This window comes from Gekko japonicus, unplaced genomic scaffold (assembly GCF_001447785.1).
Source record: "Gekko japonicus isolate JY-2015 unplaced genomic scaffold, Gekko_japonicus_V1.1 scaffold4651, whole genome shotgun sequence".
Classification (NCBI taxonomy): domain Eukaryota; kingdom Metazoa; phylum Chordata; class Lepidosauria; order Squamata; family Gekkonidae; genus Gekko; species Gekko japonicus.
In genome coordinates, this window is record NW_015173280.1 from 5325 (window position 1) to 22298 (window position 16974).

A 16974-nucleotide genomic window follows, 5' to 3' on the forward strand; every position below is an offset into this window, starting at 1 on the left:
TAAGCAAGATTGAAAGAGTGGACAGCTTTCTCTTGTACTGATTCAAATGTATGAAATTACCCAAAAATGACTTTTGCAGGGCTGAACTTCATGTTCAGACCCATGATCCTCCCAATATATTTGAATGTTAAAGGGCAGCCATGGGGACCCCAGATTTGAACTAGGATGTGGCTCTGGATGGTGGGGAAATAACTTTTCTCACCCTCACCATTTTCCTGAAAGAAATCCATCCTTCTAAATTGCTGCTAACCCAAGAAGGGAAATATAAGGTACCTTATTATACCTGTCTTTTTTCCCTACCACTACAATGGGAATTGGGTGGCAGAGACTTACCACTGGAAAAATAATCAGGGGACGAAGGATACCCTCCACTTCACAGCTCTTTAGTTCTGACACAAAAGTGGGACCCCTTTTGTTTTTTAAGGTTAAATACATCAGGAGATTTGATCAAGGATAGCAGATTGACAATCAGATTGTCAGTATGATGTGCATAGTTCATAAAACCCCACCGAGAAAGCTGTGGAAAATTATTTCCCAGAACTGACAGTTCATCCCTAGTATGCAACAGCACATTGAATAATCTGCAAGAGTAAATTACTGAATTCTGACCAATACTTCCACATAACAATATAAGTACAAAAGTACAAAAAAGCTATTTCAGGTACTTAGGAAATGATTTCATACACTTCGTGAAGAGGCCACAGTTCAGTGGTGGAGGATGTGTTTGTGCGGGTGGGATGTGTGAGTGTATAAAAATTCTCACTGCAGTTAATAGCATCCATTACAATAGCCAGTATGCACACACAGAGAAGCCCCCAAGTTGTTCTGGAATTCCCTCCTCCCTTTTTCCCAATAAATCTCCTCTCTATTTATTTAGATCTATCCCTTGTTGTCCACATCACTTCTGTTGCAATCAGATTGCCCTAAGCCACTTTCCTCCTTACACATCACCCATCCTACCTAGTATACAGTATGAATCATAAAAATCACACAATTGGAATATATGTGAAAGTAATCTAATTCCATTTGACATTGAAACTAACTCCTACCCTAGCTCCATAACACCTGCTAACAATCAGCTCTCTCTCTCTGATGTCCTATATTGTAACGTGTGTTTTTTTGGCAGTAAGTCATCATATTTCTCATAGGCCCACACCTCATTTTAAAATTGTGGTACATTGTTAACAAGTGAGTCTCTTCTATTTTTCCAGTTCGTACCTTAAGAAACAGAAACAGGAAATACAATGATCACCCCTGGAGTGCCAAAGAACAGGGAGCAGAACCTGTTCACCACCATGACTTTCACAGCTGTACCTACGGCTGGCAGAGAAGTATGGGGGTATCAGGTATATCCTTCTTCTAGAGGTCACTAGGTAGATCCTATAGTCTTAATCAAGATCATTTTGTGCAATATAATGCCCCCTCAATGCACTGTAGCATTCACAAGTAAATGTTAAAAAGTAGCTAAAGGTTAGCCAAAACAAAGAAAAGGGTGCGAAGGAGAGATCTATGTTAATCTATATATCTAATACCGAACATGCCCCCTGCGTGCGGATACTTATTTCCGCACATCAGATTTCTATTTCAAATGGAGGCTGAAAATCTAGGCTGGTTGAGAATCCTAGGTGCCATATGCATCTTCTTAATTCCTGTTAATATTCAGATTTCTGGGAAATATGGCAAACCTGCTTTTTATCACTGTTAATTATTAATCTTTTAAAAATGAATGAGTAGATGTTATATGGGGCAGTCTGCAAATGAAGAGTACCCACTTACTGTATAACAAGGTTGAACCATTTTTTTTTATTTTAAGAAATATTACAAGGGGATGGAAAGGTGTGCTTGGAAAGCAACCAAAATATTGATAAATAATTAAGATCCAATGTAAACACATCTGGGTTGTTTTCTTGCATAGTCAGATTTTTGTCCAATAAATGTGCATTTTTCCATTTGAAGTATACAGCCTATATGTTGTCTTTCGAGGCTTTACTTCTTTTATGAAGACGTGACATTTTCCCATTATTCAGAACTACATCACACTATTTCCTCCTAATAGTACATTAATCTGTATTATTATTGTGTGAGATAGGTTTACAAGAGCATCATAAATACCTCATGTGACTTGGTTAGTAACAGGTGACACAACCTCCTCCATCCTCTGCCACCTTCGTTTTGTTCACCCATCTTACGTTTTACAATCCCCAGGGAAGAACATTCAATTCTTTGTTGATTTTGCAAATACCAACTCGTGACTTGTTATACAGCTTTTCTGTTATGTTATAATCTTCCCTGCCACACTTTTTTTCTGAAGTGCTCTTCTAAGAAGGCTTTTTAAAAGGTGGAGGCAGCTATCCCCCATAGAAAGTTTGTTTTCACCCTTGTCTATTACCTGAAGATGGGGTATTGTACTATTGACCTTGGAAGGGATTTTCAGGACTGTTGTGCAAAGTCTAAAATGCAACTGGAGATCACCACAGATGATCATATGGAAAAGTCTTCAGGATAAATCAGGATTTCTTGAGTTCCAAATTAATATCCTTTTGTAACCTACTCCTTTGTTCTTTTGTTTTAGGGCCCTCTTGGTTTGGATGGCAAGCCAGTAAGTAATGTTCTGAGTAATGTAAACATGGATGAACTAAACAAGTACCCTTATTTAGATTGTCACAGAATAATGATGAAAAGTTGTTGCTATGCAGTTGTATAATTTCCACCGATAATTTACTTCAATGTGGACTTGTTAATATGGTTTTACTAGTATCTTGAGAATCTTGCTGTTAAGTTCCCCCTTGATCTTACATTTAACAGCATTCAAACAGGCAACTCTGTATCCACATGAAAGCCTACTAGTGTAAGTGAGAGTGTCTTCATTTCACAAACATGTTGACAGTATGAAGTAATAACTTTCACAGAAGGTATCCTATTTATTCAAGGACTGGGTCTCCTGGGTATCTGTGTGGCACTGGCTTTCATGCTCAGAAGAGGATACTGTTTGAAATCTTCTATTGCCAGTTGCAAAAAAATTGTGCAGACATCATTTTAACTGGAAGTTATTTATAGACTGTGAAGAAATGCATTTTTCACTCTGAGTTTTAAAAAGTTTCTCTTGGCAGAGAATAGGCAGGAGGGGGAAGGTCAATTCAGTTTCTTTGCAGCCTCACCTCAGCCACCCTTTTAGAAATGCTAATAGGTTTAGTAAGAGACAATGGGGTGATCAATCTTCCCTTCCTCACCCAAGTAGAGAACAGAGATTTGGAGGAATTAAGTACTAGAAAGACTTCAGGAGGAAATTCCTAGAGACGTTAGGAAAAGCTTCTTTGACCTGGCCTAGCCTGGTCAGTTGGAGGAGAAAGAAAAATGATAAAACTCCTGGGACCAAGGAAGTGACTGTTTTTTGTGCTGATTTCATTGAGGCAGACAGAACTCTTAACTGAGGTTTGTGGGAGGCAGTCATTACCATGTGCTAGGCTACACACCTGAAAGAGGCTTCATAGTGACAGAAACTCTGTAGAACATCTAGTAACTTTCTAAGCTAAGGAGCCTGCCTTATATTGAACATCTGCTAGGGCATGCAGGGAGGGATGAAGAAATTGCATTTTACTGTTTTCTTTTGAATCCCTTGCTCAATCTGATGCTGCTTTAAGAGTATGCGTATGAACATTTCTTTTTAATAAATGCTTCATAACTTTTGATACTGGTAGTGGTTCTCTGTACCATGTAGACCTCCACTGTATTTTTTTTTAATAAAGGTTTTATTGGCTCCCCTAAAAAGGGGAGGTATTTCGCTTAAAAGAAAAAAGGGAGGGGTAGACAGTGGGAGAAAGAGAAAGCTGAGTGATATATAAACTGAGTCAGTTGGCAAGTGGCTACTCCCCTAGTGGTGCACAAAGCAGTAAGCAGTCCCTGTGATAACCAGCCACTGGATAGCGGGAAATATAAAGGCAAGGCCTCAGAACTTAGATGGGAAGCTGGGAGCCCTGGCCCTCCCAGTGGGCAACTCCTACTAAGGCCAAATGGTGGTGGCAGTTGAACAGAGAGAGAGAAAAGTCATTCCAGGTGTTAGGAAAACCTTGGAAGGCACAATGGATATGGCCTCCAGGTCAGAGCAGGACTGTTCCGCCACTTGGACAACTTACAGATAGTGTACAAACCATGCTGCTTATATTTTCAGTGTCTTGAACAATGAAAGGCAAAGAATTTACAGTCCAGGTTTAGCTGGTCTCCTGGACATGTTTTACACAGGAGATGGAGCTGTGGTAATATATACCAAAGCCTCCATTTCTGTAATTTAAAAAGTCAAGTCCCACCTGGAGGTTGACAACTCTAGGTAGTTTAACTAGGTTATAATTAGACTCAAAGTTTGAGTCCAGTGGTACCTTTAAGACCAACAAAGTTTTATTCTAGTATAAGTTTTTGTGTGCTTTTTGGGTTGTTGGTCTTAAAGGTGCCACTGGACTCAAACTTTGAGTCTAATTATAACCTAGTTAAACTACCTAGAGTTGTCAACCTCCAGGTGGGACCTGAAATTATAACTGTTCTCCAGTCCACAGAAATAAGTTCCCTCAGGGAAAATGGCTGATTTGGAGAGCAGTCTCTGCAGCATCATACCTCACTGAGGTCTCTCCCTTCCCAAACCCCACCCTCCCTAGGCTCCATTCCCAAATCTCCAGGAATTCCCCAAACTGGAGTTGGCACCTCTACTGCTCACTGAGGCAGCAGTAAATAAAAACAGGTTGGGTATACAGTAGATTTGCTTTTTGTTTCTTTTGTTTTTGTTACTAATTCAAAAAGGGACTGTTTTGTTCATGAACTGTTTTATATTGTTTTGTTCCCATTATCCATCCTTCCTTCCTTCCTTCCTTCCTTCCTTCCTTTCTTCCTTCCTTCCTTCCTTCCTTCCTTCTGTTTCATTATTATTTTCCATTGGTTTGAATGGAACACACACACACTTTCCTCAGTCTGCACCTTCGTGTTTGTCCATCCAAATTGGGGTTCTGTACTATTTCCCAAGGACACACACACTGCCAAATTTCAGAAAGACAGAACAAAGAGAAAAAGTCCAAAGAGTAACACAGACAGCACTGCAGCCACTTAGCTTGAAGAATAGTAGCATAAGGGAGAGGCAGACTGATAAGGCCAGGGCATTTGGTGGAACAAGGCATCTGGGCGAGCGGGCTGCAGGAGGAAGAGGACCTTAAGGTAGACTTGCTTGAGAGGGGGATAAGAGCAGCAGGCATGCAGGAGAGTGCAGACTGCAAGAAGAAATTTGGCACAAGAGGGCAGGAATTGGGAGAATAGAGGAAAGCATATCCTTCAGGATTAGAATACTTCACATACGCATGTATTCTCAGTGGCTACAGCTTGCAGTCTCACCCAGAGCATTCCCTCCCCTCTCCCTGAGAAACACTGAGCTCTCTCTATGCCCTTGTTACGAAAGTGCTGGCTGCATAGGGTTGCCAGGTAAACTGGCAAGGGGTGGGATTGGAGGTGGGGATTTACAGGCAGGAAAACTAGGTCTAAGCCTGCATCGCCAGCAGTGTTACTTCTAGTGAGCACCTGAATTGACATCTTCACATTGCCAGGGATGCAAGGATACTCTGATATTTGGGCAAAAACTCTATGGTAGAAGTCATTTTAACCATAATGTTTTTGCCCAAATACCAGAGTGTCCCTGTGTCATTGGCAACGTGATGACATGGCTTCCAGTGCTCACTGGAAGTGACGTCACCATGCTGCCAGCAACGCAGTCCTAGGCCTAGTTTCCCTGCCTGTAAGCACCCCCCTCCTGCCAGCTGAGAGAAATAGACTGTAATAATGAAATGAACAAAATGAAAGGAAATCATGGGAAATTTTCAATACAAGCTGTTTAGATGGGGGAATTGTTTGGTTTTCATATTTGTTACATAATTTCAAAGGAGCCCATTTTTGTAATTATTATAACTAATAATTGGGGGGAAAACCAAGTCTAGGATAAATAGGGTTGCCAGGTCATACCTTGCTGCCAGTGTGGAGCTCTGGGCTGCTGTCTGGGATCTTTTTTGCCCTCAAAGCCATAGAGTTTGCCGAAAAACTAGAGCGGCAGCCCCCAACATCAGCAGCGCAATGACATCACTTCTAGGTGACATCACCATGACAGGAATGTCATGCAACAATGTCCCTGTTTGGGGGTGGGGCTTCCCCTGCCTGCCAGCTGGCCAGCAGCAGATTGAAGTCCCAAAAATCAGGGGAACCCCCAGCTGGACCGGGGGTTTGGCAGCCCTAAGGATGAATGCCCATGCTATAACAATATGCTTTGGTTAACACTAGAAAGAGGAAATTGCAGTCAAAACTATAGATTAATGAGCTATGAGCTTATTGTTTTCTTGTTAAACTCTACAGGGGCCTCCAGGACCAAAAGGGGATAAGGTAAGATTATCAGAAAACTAACTTTAAATTCCTTATGAGGTTGGTTCATAAACATTCTAGTAAATGAGATCACATTATTTCTTCATATAGTCTTTCATGTGGCTTTTGTCCCCTGTTGTCTATTGGATACAGGTCACTAATTTGCTGATCCTTTCACAAAGCTTCTAAATCAGGGCCACCCTACACAAAACAATGGTGAACAATATAGGTACCTGTCTTTTTCCCCCTACTGGAACCTAAAGCAAGAAGGGCTGATATTTCCAATCAGGGGAAAAAACCTTCTCAAGAAACAGAGAAAGGGGGGGGGGAATTCTCCCAAATACTGTCTTCATTTGGGACCCCTCCCCCCCACAACTGCTCAGTGCAACTAAATTACAGTCAGTGGATCCAATGTGGTGTAATATTTGCCCCTAGTTTATTGTTCCTGAACCACAGTTTGCAAATTACTGGTTTGCAGTGCTTTTTGTGCCTGAGAATACTACAGTTTTTATGTGATATTACATTTCCACAGTGTTACACACGCACACACATCTTCTTCATTGTAAACAAACCATTCTGAGTCCACCTCAAAGAATCATTCCTTCACTTCGAACAATGTGTAAGATGTACAGGAAGCATGTGAAAACTAAGAGCCTGTTCTGATTCTATCTTAAGGAGCTGTGTGTGTGTGTGTGTGTGTGTGTGTGTGTGTGTGAGAGAGAGTAGTGAGAGAGCGAGAGGGAGAGAGCGAGAGAGAGAGAGAGAGAGAGAGAGAGAGAGAGAGGGTGCGTTCAGACGGCCTGCCGGGAGTGGTTTAAACTGCTCCGGTTCCAAGTGGACTAATTTGGTCCGGGGCAAGCGCGGTCACACTCACCTCCCTCACCGCGCAACACATCGCTCCCGGGCATCCACACTAGGCGTGCAGCAGCACGTGTTGATGGGGTTTTTATTTATTTTTTACATTTTGCGCATGCACATAGGCAGCCATCCACAGATTTGAGATCTTTGCGCAGGCGCAGAAACCCTATCCCGAAAATCATGCCCTGAAGGAACACTGCCCTTTAAACTTTTACAGCAAAACTAGCCTCTGTGAGGTCCTGGACGCATCCGAAGCCTAAAACTAATCACTTTTTTTTTTAATTAACGCTGGGGCGAAGCTTTGCCCAAGCGCATATCGCTGAGGCTAAAAAAAAAATGGTGGGCGAAAAGCAGAAGCCTCGGGCTTCCCAGCGGAAGTGGCTAGACACCACTAGAGAGCAATCAGACAGGGGAAATGCGGCTAGAACTAGAGCACTCAGGAAAACACCACTTGGGTACCTAGTGGCAAACTACACTGGTTTAAGGGGTATTTGCGACAGTTGGCAACGGTTAGGGACGGAAGGCAGATGTTGTGCGTGTGATCGCGCGTAAGTACTCCGTTTCTAACTGGCTTCTATACCGGCTTAAATGCCCCATCTGAACGCACCCAGAGAGAGAGAGAGATGTAAAGGATATAGACTCAGTGTTGTTTAGTGGTTAGAGTATTGGGCTTGAACTGGGGAAACCTGAATTCAAATCCTGGCTCAGCCATGATTCTCATTGGATGACTCTGGGCCAGTCACTTGTTCTTGGCCTAATTTACCTCACAGGGATCTTTGAGGGTAAAACAGATGACAGAACAATCTATGAATGCCTTTTTTCCTGTGAAGGCAGGATAAAAATGTAATGAATAAATTTTTTCCCATCCAAGTGACACTAGAAATGATAAATGAACCATAACAAGAGGAAATGGTCCTTTTTCTGTTTTATAGGGTGATCAAGGGGACGTTGGCCCTCGGGTAAGCACCATTACTAGTTATGAACATATCTGAAGTTTGAGATTTGACTGTGATAAACAGAAATATAGTATAGTTGTTGTACATGAAAACAAAAGCAGACAAAGTACAAATATGTAAACTATAACTGGATTATAGTCACTCCTCCCTTCAAGCTTCTATTGTAAGATTTTTTTTTCAGTAGAAAAAAAGAATATCTGTTATTCAAGTGTTATCAGTTCTCATCCCCTGATCTGTAAACAAATTTGTTAAGCTGCATTTGTCCATATTAACCTCTGGCTACCCCAGCCTTTTTCTTCCCACCCTCCGTTGTCTGATCACAGTTGGTAGACTGTAAACTGCTTGGTGGGGGGCAGGGCCTGCCTTTGAGAGGGATTTGTGAAACTCTGTGAAGAAGAGCCTGTGGTGCTGCAAGTCATCACTATCATCATGAGATGGAAATGCAGTGCCTTAAAATATTTTGCATTTATTTGAAAATCCCAGCCTAAACTGAAACAACCATCAGCTGGATAAAATGTTAAAAGGAGAGAAAGAACACGTCGCAACCAGAAAAGTGATTGTGAACTTGTTTCATCTCTTCTTGATCTTTATCCATAGGATTGCCTCATTTAACTATAAAAGTAAGAATTTAATCAAGCTTTTGTTAAAGCAGTTACAATCAAGCATATGGATATCTTACTTTCAGTGACTTGTTCTCGTTGAGCTTAATTTTACAGAGTGGGACTGAATCCAGTACAAACAATATGCATGCCCACATGAGAACATATGCTTTCACTGAACTAAAAAAGATACTTTTGTTTGTAGGCAAAAAATAGTTCTTTTCCTTCCCATCTCCTTCCCATGCCCAGATTTGTAATCTGTTTTATTAAGTGTCTTGTGTGTGTCTATATGAGAAACTGAGCACTGACTGAGAAAATATTTCCTGATATTTAAAAAAAATAATAACTGAGGTGTCCTGGAAATTATTTTGATTTTTTTAACATCTTAACAACAGTGAAGTTACAGATCAGAAGCAGGCTGATAAATAAAACCAGAGCCACTATTTTAATAGATCTGTTATTTACAGTCTTAAAAAAAAAAAAGCCTAGCTTGTGGAAATGTAAAACTGATGCAGTAGATCCAGGTGGGTAGCCGTGTTGGTCTGAAGCAGTAGAACAAAGTTTGAGTCCAGTGGCACCTTTAAGACCAACAAATTTTTATTCAAGGTATGAGCAGAGTCAGCTAGCAGACTGGCCAACTCTTTACTTGGATTTCACTGTAAAGTAAGTTTCAAATAGGGTTGCCGGCCTCCAGGTGGTAGTTGGAAATCTCCTGCTATTACAGCTGATTTCCAGGTGACAGAGAGGAGACAAGTTCATTTGGAGAAAAATGACTGCTTTGGAAGGGACAGTACTATGGCAGGCAGTACACTGTACTCCGTTGAAGTCCCTCCACTCCCCCAAACCCCGCCCTTCTCAAGCTCCACCACCAAAATTTCCAAGTATTTCCCAACCCAGAGCTGGCAACCCTAGTTTCAAACCTTCATGACCAAAGATGTTTGCAAGAAAAAAGAGGAGGGGGCAAATAAAAAGGAAAGCTCAAATACAAAACTGTTTTCAAAGTTTGTATTTTGTATTAAGGCTCTGTTAAGAATTCTGTATATATGGGCCCCGGTCACACGGAAGGTTTTGGGCCGGGAGAGGGACGGATTGGGGGCACAGCAAACGGGCGCGATCTCACCGCAACATCTGGGAAGCGGCGCACACCCGTCCCCGATTCGTACCTAACCACGGAAACACCGCTGCAAAAAAGAACCACCTACAGAGGAGGACTTACCTGCAGCACCGCAGCAAGCGCGGCCGTGGGATCGCTGCTGCGCCTATTGTGCGTATCAATCCCGGCTCCCCGCCGAACTGCGCATGCGCACACATTCGCAGTTCGGCTGCCACGCTCTTCTTTCTGTGGTTTTCCACCAGCATCTGATCGTGCCGGGGAGGAAGTTCGCAGCGGCTCAGGGGATCTATGTGATCCCGCCGCTGCGTGTCTCTTTTGGTCTTCTTTTTCCCCCCCGTGTGGCAGGGACCATAGTAGTCTTAGTGGATACCAAGTGGAGTATCTAGAATCTTGCATGTTTCTGGGTTTCTCAGTAATATGGTAGCCCTCATGCAGAAAGTAATACAGAAGGGATGGGGCCCAGATTCATTGTGATTAACAGAAAAGACTTAAATATTACATGCTGTTGCTCTGATGGCATTCCAGCATCCTTTTACTTTATAATTCAAAACCTTTATACATTAGAAGCTTTTTGTGAAACAAACTATGTCTTCTCCATGGTCTCTAATCTTGAGGATATGGGGAATTAATTTGCCAGATTGTACAGTAAGCTCACAGGCTACTGTAAAGTATGTTCTGTAGGGGAAATGCTTCCTGTGCATTATCAGAAGAGCTGCACTGTTTACATTATATAATACTGCACCAAATTATACTGTCCAAATTATATCTGCAAGCACCTTATAAAAGAGGGTTCAGAAACTTCTCTCAGACCTGTACTATGATCTTCAAACTGGTCATGTAGAAAACTTTGTGCTAGTTTATGAAGAAAACTACATCAATGTAAAATCCTAAAACAGGATTGTACCTGGAAAAACACTAGCAAAACGTTGTTTAGTAACTGTTGGTGTGAGATCCAACATTGTGCCTAAAGAAGCACCATAGCCTTGCATTAAACATAAACCATTCTCAGGCAATTTATTCAGAAACTGTCTTATGTTTTAACAGAAAGGAAAACATTTGCAAGCAGTTCCCAGATGTTACCAGTTACACATAAAAGCAACCTGCATTTAGAAGTGTTCATGTTATGAAATATGTTCATGCCTCAGTGTTTTGTATCCCTTGGGAAAGCCTAACTCTGGCCTCTCAGCAGGACTGTGAAGTAATCAGATTATGGTGCTAACTGTTTGATTCTCTCTCACACATACAAGTACAAAATAAAATGTTTCTGGATGTTTAGGACATCACTTTGGCCTCTCAGTCCTTCTTTTCATACAGTTTCTGGGACATTCTTTCCTTTGACACCATCTGGCCTGAATTATTTTTTCCCTTACTTGGGCAGTGTCTTTTCTTTAGCCTTTAGACTTTATTTCCTAAAATTATTCCATGGCTTTACATGGAAGGATACATTACTGTAGATTTCATTATCTGGTGACAATAACGGAAGAATAATTAGGGGCTGTTGATGACTCCAAAAAAGAACAATTTTTCTAAAAGATTCAGTTTTCAGACAAAGTAGTCCTCATATAATTTTCTTTTTTTCCCCTTTAGCACATCATGAATTATGCTAACTTCTGCAGAACATTACTATTTCACAGGTTGATTTGGTCTGTGTGGCAAAACGTTTCTTAGAGAAAAGCACTAAGATAGTATATTTCCCCCCTCTACATGGCAATGTTATAAATTTCCCCAGATTTCCTACTTCTGATTTAAAATCGAAACAGTCACAGTTGTATCAGGTATGTCATACATGCAGTTTGAACAGACTACCAGCACACAAGTCCCAGCATGTGAATTGCTAAAAGTTTGAGTTCATGAATTGCCAAGAGGGCAAGTGTGAAGGGCAAAAAGAGGTCTATGTTTTAAGTATAAACGAGGGATATAAAAGAGCCCTGCTTGATCATGCCAAGAGTTCGTTTTGTTGAGCATTTTTTATTCAACTGTGGCAAGCCAAATGCTTCTGGAAAGCCTTATAAACTGGGCATGAATGCAAGAGCACTCCTTCCCCGACCCCATAGTTTCCCGCCAGCAACTGTATTTGAAGACATGCTGCCTCTGAACATGGAATTCAGAGTCCTTTATTCTGAAATTGGACAAGGCTTTTTATGGGACAGAATTCTGGGTTGAAACATTCATCATTTACAGTGACTGGTTTTCTGTGGAGAAAAGTTTATGTTATTTTGTGGAACTCTGTCAAGTGTTAGCATTAATCTTGTACCTGACTGTAGCTTTTACTGAGTTTGAAAAATGATGTCTCTGTATACAAAAAAAGGTAAGGAATTGAACAACTGCATAATAAATATACTATACATAACTTTTTTGACAGCTGCTGTAGTATACTTAAAAATATAAGTAACAGAGAAAATGAGCAACATGTATATAAAATCTAAGAGTAATTAGTTTTTTCTTAGCTATGCACGAAGTAAAATTAAAATGAATGCAAGTGATATTTACTGTGAAGCACTGGCACTGTTATGTCACTTGTAGCTGATATCCATGTATTTCCAAAAGCAATATATTTTGCCCTGATTGTGGCTGATTCCCCATCCCAGTGCTATGGATCAACAGTATATAAATATTTTAAATGTTAAAGTGAATGGAGCCATTAACCTGATTGTATTGGCACCATTGCTCAGAATAACATTCAAACCAAGCTATGAGAAAAGTGTCACCAAGCTGCAAAAGCCCTCTCTATGTCAAAGCTGGTAGAAATAGGACGTGGAGAAACTCAGGGTTCCATCCCTTGCCAACCAACTTCTAAAGGATGTTTCCTGTGCCTGTTTGCTCAGAAGGAAGTCCCATTTTATTCATTGGGGCTTACTTCCAGGTAAGTGTTCTTAGGACTGCAGCCTTGATTACTCAAGGTGATGTCCAATTGTTTCCAGCTTAATTATCCTGGCTCAGCTCCGGCTTAGTATTTCTATGAAATATTTTAATGTTTTCCCCTTTTAATGTGTGCAAGTACTCTGGCATTACTGGAAGTTAATATCAAACAAGATCAGTAGTGAGAGGTTAGACTGTTTTTCAGCTAAGATTTGAGTCATTCATGCATTTAAGCAAATCATTGGCCCCTGCCACACGGCAGGGAAAACACCCGTCAAAGCGTGGCTAAATAGAGCCGCACCAAAATAGAGCCGCGCGGGCGGGATCCCACGGATCCCGTGCACCGCACGCCGTTGCTCCCCGGCACGATCAGATGCCGGGGAGGAAGAGTCAGGGGGGAGGGGGAGGCTGCCAAACTGCACATGCTCGAGCATGCACAGTTCGGCCGGGGGCCAGGATGCGGCGCCGCAAGAGCGGCCGGCTGATCCCATATCCCGGCTTGAGGCACTGCACTGGATACAACCACCTAGGTAGGTGGTTCTTTTTTAGTGCGCTTTATCGCCGGTTGGGACGGATCAGGGATGGGCAGGCAACGCTGGCCAGATGTTGCTGTGGGATCGCGCCCATTTGCTTCGCCCCCGTTCCGTTCCCCTCCCGGCCCAAACCGCCTCGTATGAACAGGGCCACTCTACATTTACTTTCACAACACTTGCCTCAGGACAGCAGTCATATGAAGAGGCTGAAAGACATCTGTGTGAGATATGCTAAATGCAACTTGGGAATCAACCGACCTTCTCAGTCAAAGCAACTAGCAATCTTTCCGTTATGTCGTAGACTAAACTATTCCATCCTTTATCAAAACAGAGGAGGAATGCATCTGGTTTCAGTTTTTTGTTTCTTGTCCACACTTCTCATCGACCAACTTCTATGTCAGTGGTAAATTATTTGATTCCAGAATTAGAGATTTAGGATTTGATCCATATAGATATTTTAGGAGATGTTTTTATCACATTCATTTTTGTTTCTTTCTATGAAAATAAAAAAAACCCCACCTCTGCAACCATATACTGTAAATTGTGGTTTTTTCAATATGTTAAAAAAACAAGTTGTTTTATAACAGGCTGTTATAAATTACCTTTATCTGAAAGAATTGACGGTTAAGGCGGCCAGGCTTAAGTTTCTATATAAACCATGTTTAAGTATACATGGTAACTGAGGTTACATGTTATTTTAGGGCTTAACATATGTGGATATAATTGAGATCCCCTGTGAGTACATATCAGTAGCAAAGGCTAGCCTGATCTCATCAGATCTTGGAAGCTAAGCAGGGTCAGCCCTGGCTACTATTTGGATGGGAGACTTCTAAGGACTACCAGGGTCATGACGCAAAGGCAGGCAATGGCAAACCACCTCTAAATGTCTCATGCCGTGAAAACACTACAGGGTCAACATAAGTCAGCGGTGACTTGATGGCACTTTCCACCACCATCACCGCAAAGCAATAAGCGGCAGCAACAAATATAAAAGAATAACAGCAGTACACAAGAAAAATCAGCAATCTAAAAGGTTCTGGGTGAAAACAAAAGGAAAATTACAAAAGGAAAAAAATTAGCCTGGTCCTGAAAAGTCATAAAGTCTGGAGCCAGACAAACAATTACTGAGAGGGCATTCCATAACCAAGGCAGCTGACCTCAATTTATCTTAAAGGTCCTCAAAAACTGATATTTTGTACATAAATGTTCCAAGACACCCTGATTGCTAGAAAAGTATAAAAATTGAACAATTCAAATTCAGCATCTCTGTCCAAAATGGGAACACGAAATGTACCCTCCTCCCAAGAAAAATATTCTCTAGGTAATACCAGCCAGCTGAAATTTAGCTGAGTAGTCTTCCAAAACGAAGTTTCCCAATGGTACAAGAATTTTGCTATCAACTTATGGCTCTTGAAGTAAAATTATGTTGTTATCCCTTTGAGAATGCTATCACTATGAAGTAATGGAATGAATAAGAATGGCTAGTTTTATTTTTGCAGCTGTGAAATGAATGTTGAACTAATGAAGAGATGTTCGGTGTCATGCCACCCCATATGGCATCTAGTGAAGAATGTATTTTAAAGCTATTTTTGTTGCTGTTTCTTGGCTACGTTTTCCAAAATACCAGTTCTTGACTCAGTACTGGAATCCCTCTGTTATATAATGCTGGATGAACTTTTGAAATTCACTCTTTCATCATAACATTTGTCTTGACCTCTTTGTCTTTCCTGCAACACATTGACTAGATGGCTTTTCCTCGCCTCAGTCATGGATTTCTCTCTGATCAGCATATTTTTAGCCGACGAATTCTTAAGGTAGAATTGCTTATAGACCTGTGGTTTGCGGTGTTTTCTTGTGAGGTTTTTCTTTTTTTACTGTTCTAATTTACGTTCTAATAACGTCTCTTTCATTTCTGTCATTTTATTCTCCTTTTCTTTTCTCCTTTTACATTCTAATAATACCTCTTAACAATTGTAATTAATAAACAAAGTGGACCACGTAGCAGGACTACTGGTATCAGAATTGTGTGTTTGTTGTTCAGTAGTAGCCGTTATACTACAATAAAGTAGAAACAAACCATTATTTGGATAACCATCACACTTACAATTCAGGTTACCAACCTCCAGGTGGCACCTGGAGATCTCCTGCTATTACAGTTGATCTCCAGGTGACCAAAATCAATTCCCCTGGAGAAATTGGCTGCTTTGGAGGGTCTACTCTGTGGCATTATACCCTGCCAAAGTCCCTCCTCTTCCCAAACCCTGCCCTACCTAAGCTCCACCCCCAAAATCTCCAGGTATTTCCAAAGCCAGAGCTGGCAACCCTACACATACGGCTTAATGTAATCATGTTGAGAGAATAGAGTGGTTGCTTCCAAGAAAGCATACATGCTCTTTCAGCACTTGACATTAGCACAATTCAGCCTCAGTGAATGTCACAATAATGTGAAATCCTTTTGGTCACTGACCAGAATTGCTTATATCCATAATAACAGAGGTGCATAGAACTGTACATAAACCAAGGCACTGCGTTTTATCTCCCAAATCCTATTTTTGGTCCATCAGGGCTTAGCTTTCCATAATAAATGGGTTTTTTAAAATAAATTTAATGAGCCAATTTCATTTCCTGACTAGCTGAATCTTTTCTTGGTCACAGCAACTGAATTTTGAAAATTAGAATTTGAAAACTGGTCAAGATCTTGCTTTCTGGTTTATTGGATAAATCCATGCTGGAAAGCAGCTGTGATTTTGTAATGTTTTATTTTCAGGATCGTTATAGCTTTAGTATGCCTACTGCAAATAATAATGGTAACTGCAAAACTTTTAATAAGAAAATAGGAAGCCATTCTGTCTTAAACCCAGTTATTCATCTTAGAAGTCAGAAAGGAGATTTTCTAAACTGGAACTTCCCAAGGATGTCAAGCCTGGCCCATATAGTTAAGTTTCTGATTTATAGCAGGATGACATTAAATACAAGTCTGTCACTGTGGACATCCTGTCCAGATGTTATAAAGAATTTTATGATCCAGTCTTTTCAAGGGGGGGGGGGGTTTAATGCCATCTCCATATGCTGAAATAGTTCCTCCTTGGATGCTTGGGTTCTTGTTTTTCACAGCAGGTTATAATCTAGGTTACAATAATGATCGTTGGTAGCCAGAGATATGGTATCAGTATTCTGCTCACTTTAGCAAGCCTCTCTTTTAGCTGAATTATCAGCAGAACAGAAGTAATGGTGGTCATTGTAGAGATGCAGTGAACAGGATTGAGACAAAAGTGTTTTGCACATTTAAACAATAATGGATACCAGTATTAGAGCATTTTAATTTCCACATAAGGAAATTGCCATACTGTGTTCAAATCTGCATGGATACTAATTGAAATTTCAAATTGCTTTGTCACTTGAGGACAAAAGACTGCAGTTTGAGGAAAACAAAATTAAAAAATTATCTCTGAACATACACAGTTGGCTGCACATTTCTCTGGATCGTGCCTATTGTGTACCTTATGGGTTGGATCCAGTGTGGCAGTGGAATGTGCTGACAGTTTAATTTTCCTGGCTTTCCCTTCCCCCCAACAGTCATTTCTGATCCCAAGAAAGTTTATTTTGGGGGCCATGGGACTTATTGTAACCATGTGGCTCAGGAGGCTGCAATAGGAAGGAAGGGGGTGAAATTG

At 41.1% G+C, this 16974-nt stretch overlaps 1 protein-coding gene across 1 annotated transcript in view; it reads left to right on the forward strand.

Moving 5' to 3' along the window:
- Positions 1-1244: 1244 nt before the first annotated feature.
- Positions 1245-16974, forward strand: part of LOC107120193 (collagen alpha-1(XXIII) chain-like) — a gene marked incomplete at its 3' end in the record, with an annotated part of 65054 nt that continues 49324 nt past the window's right edge. Inside the window, exons 1-4 of the mRNA XM_015422840.1 lie at positions 1245-1346; positions 2573-2599; positions 6376-6402; positions 8172-8198. Coding sequence (XP_015278326.1) covers positions 1245-1346; positions 2573-2599; positions 6376-6402; positions 8172-8198 — 183 coding nt within the window. The remainder of the gene's footprint in view (positions 1347-2572; positions 2600-6375; positions 6403-8171; positions 8199-16974) is intronic.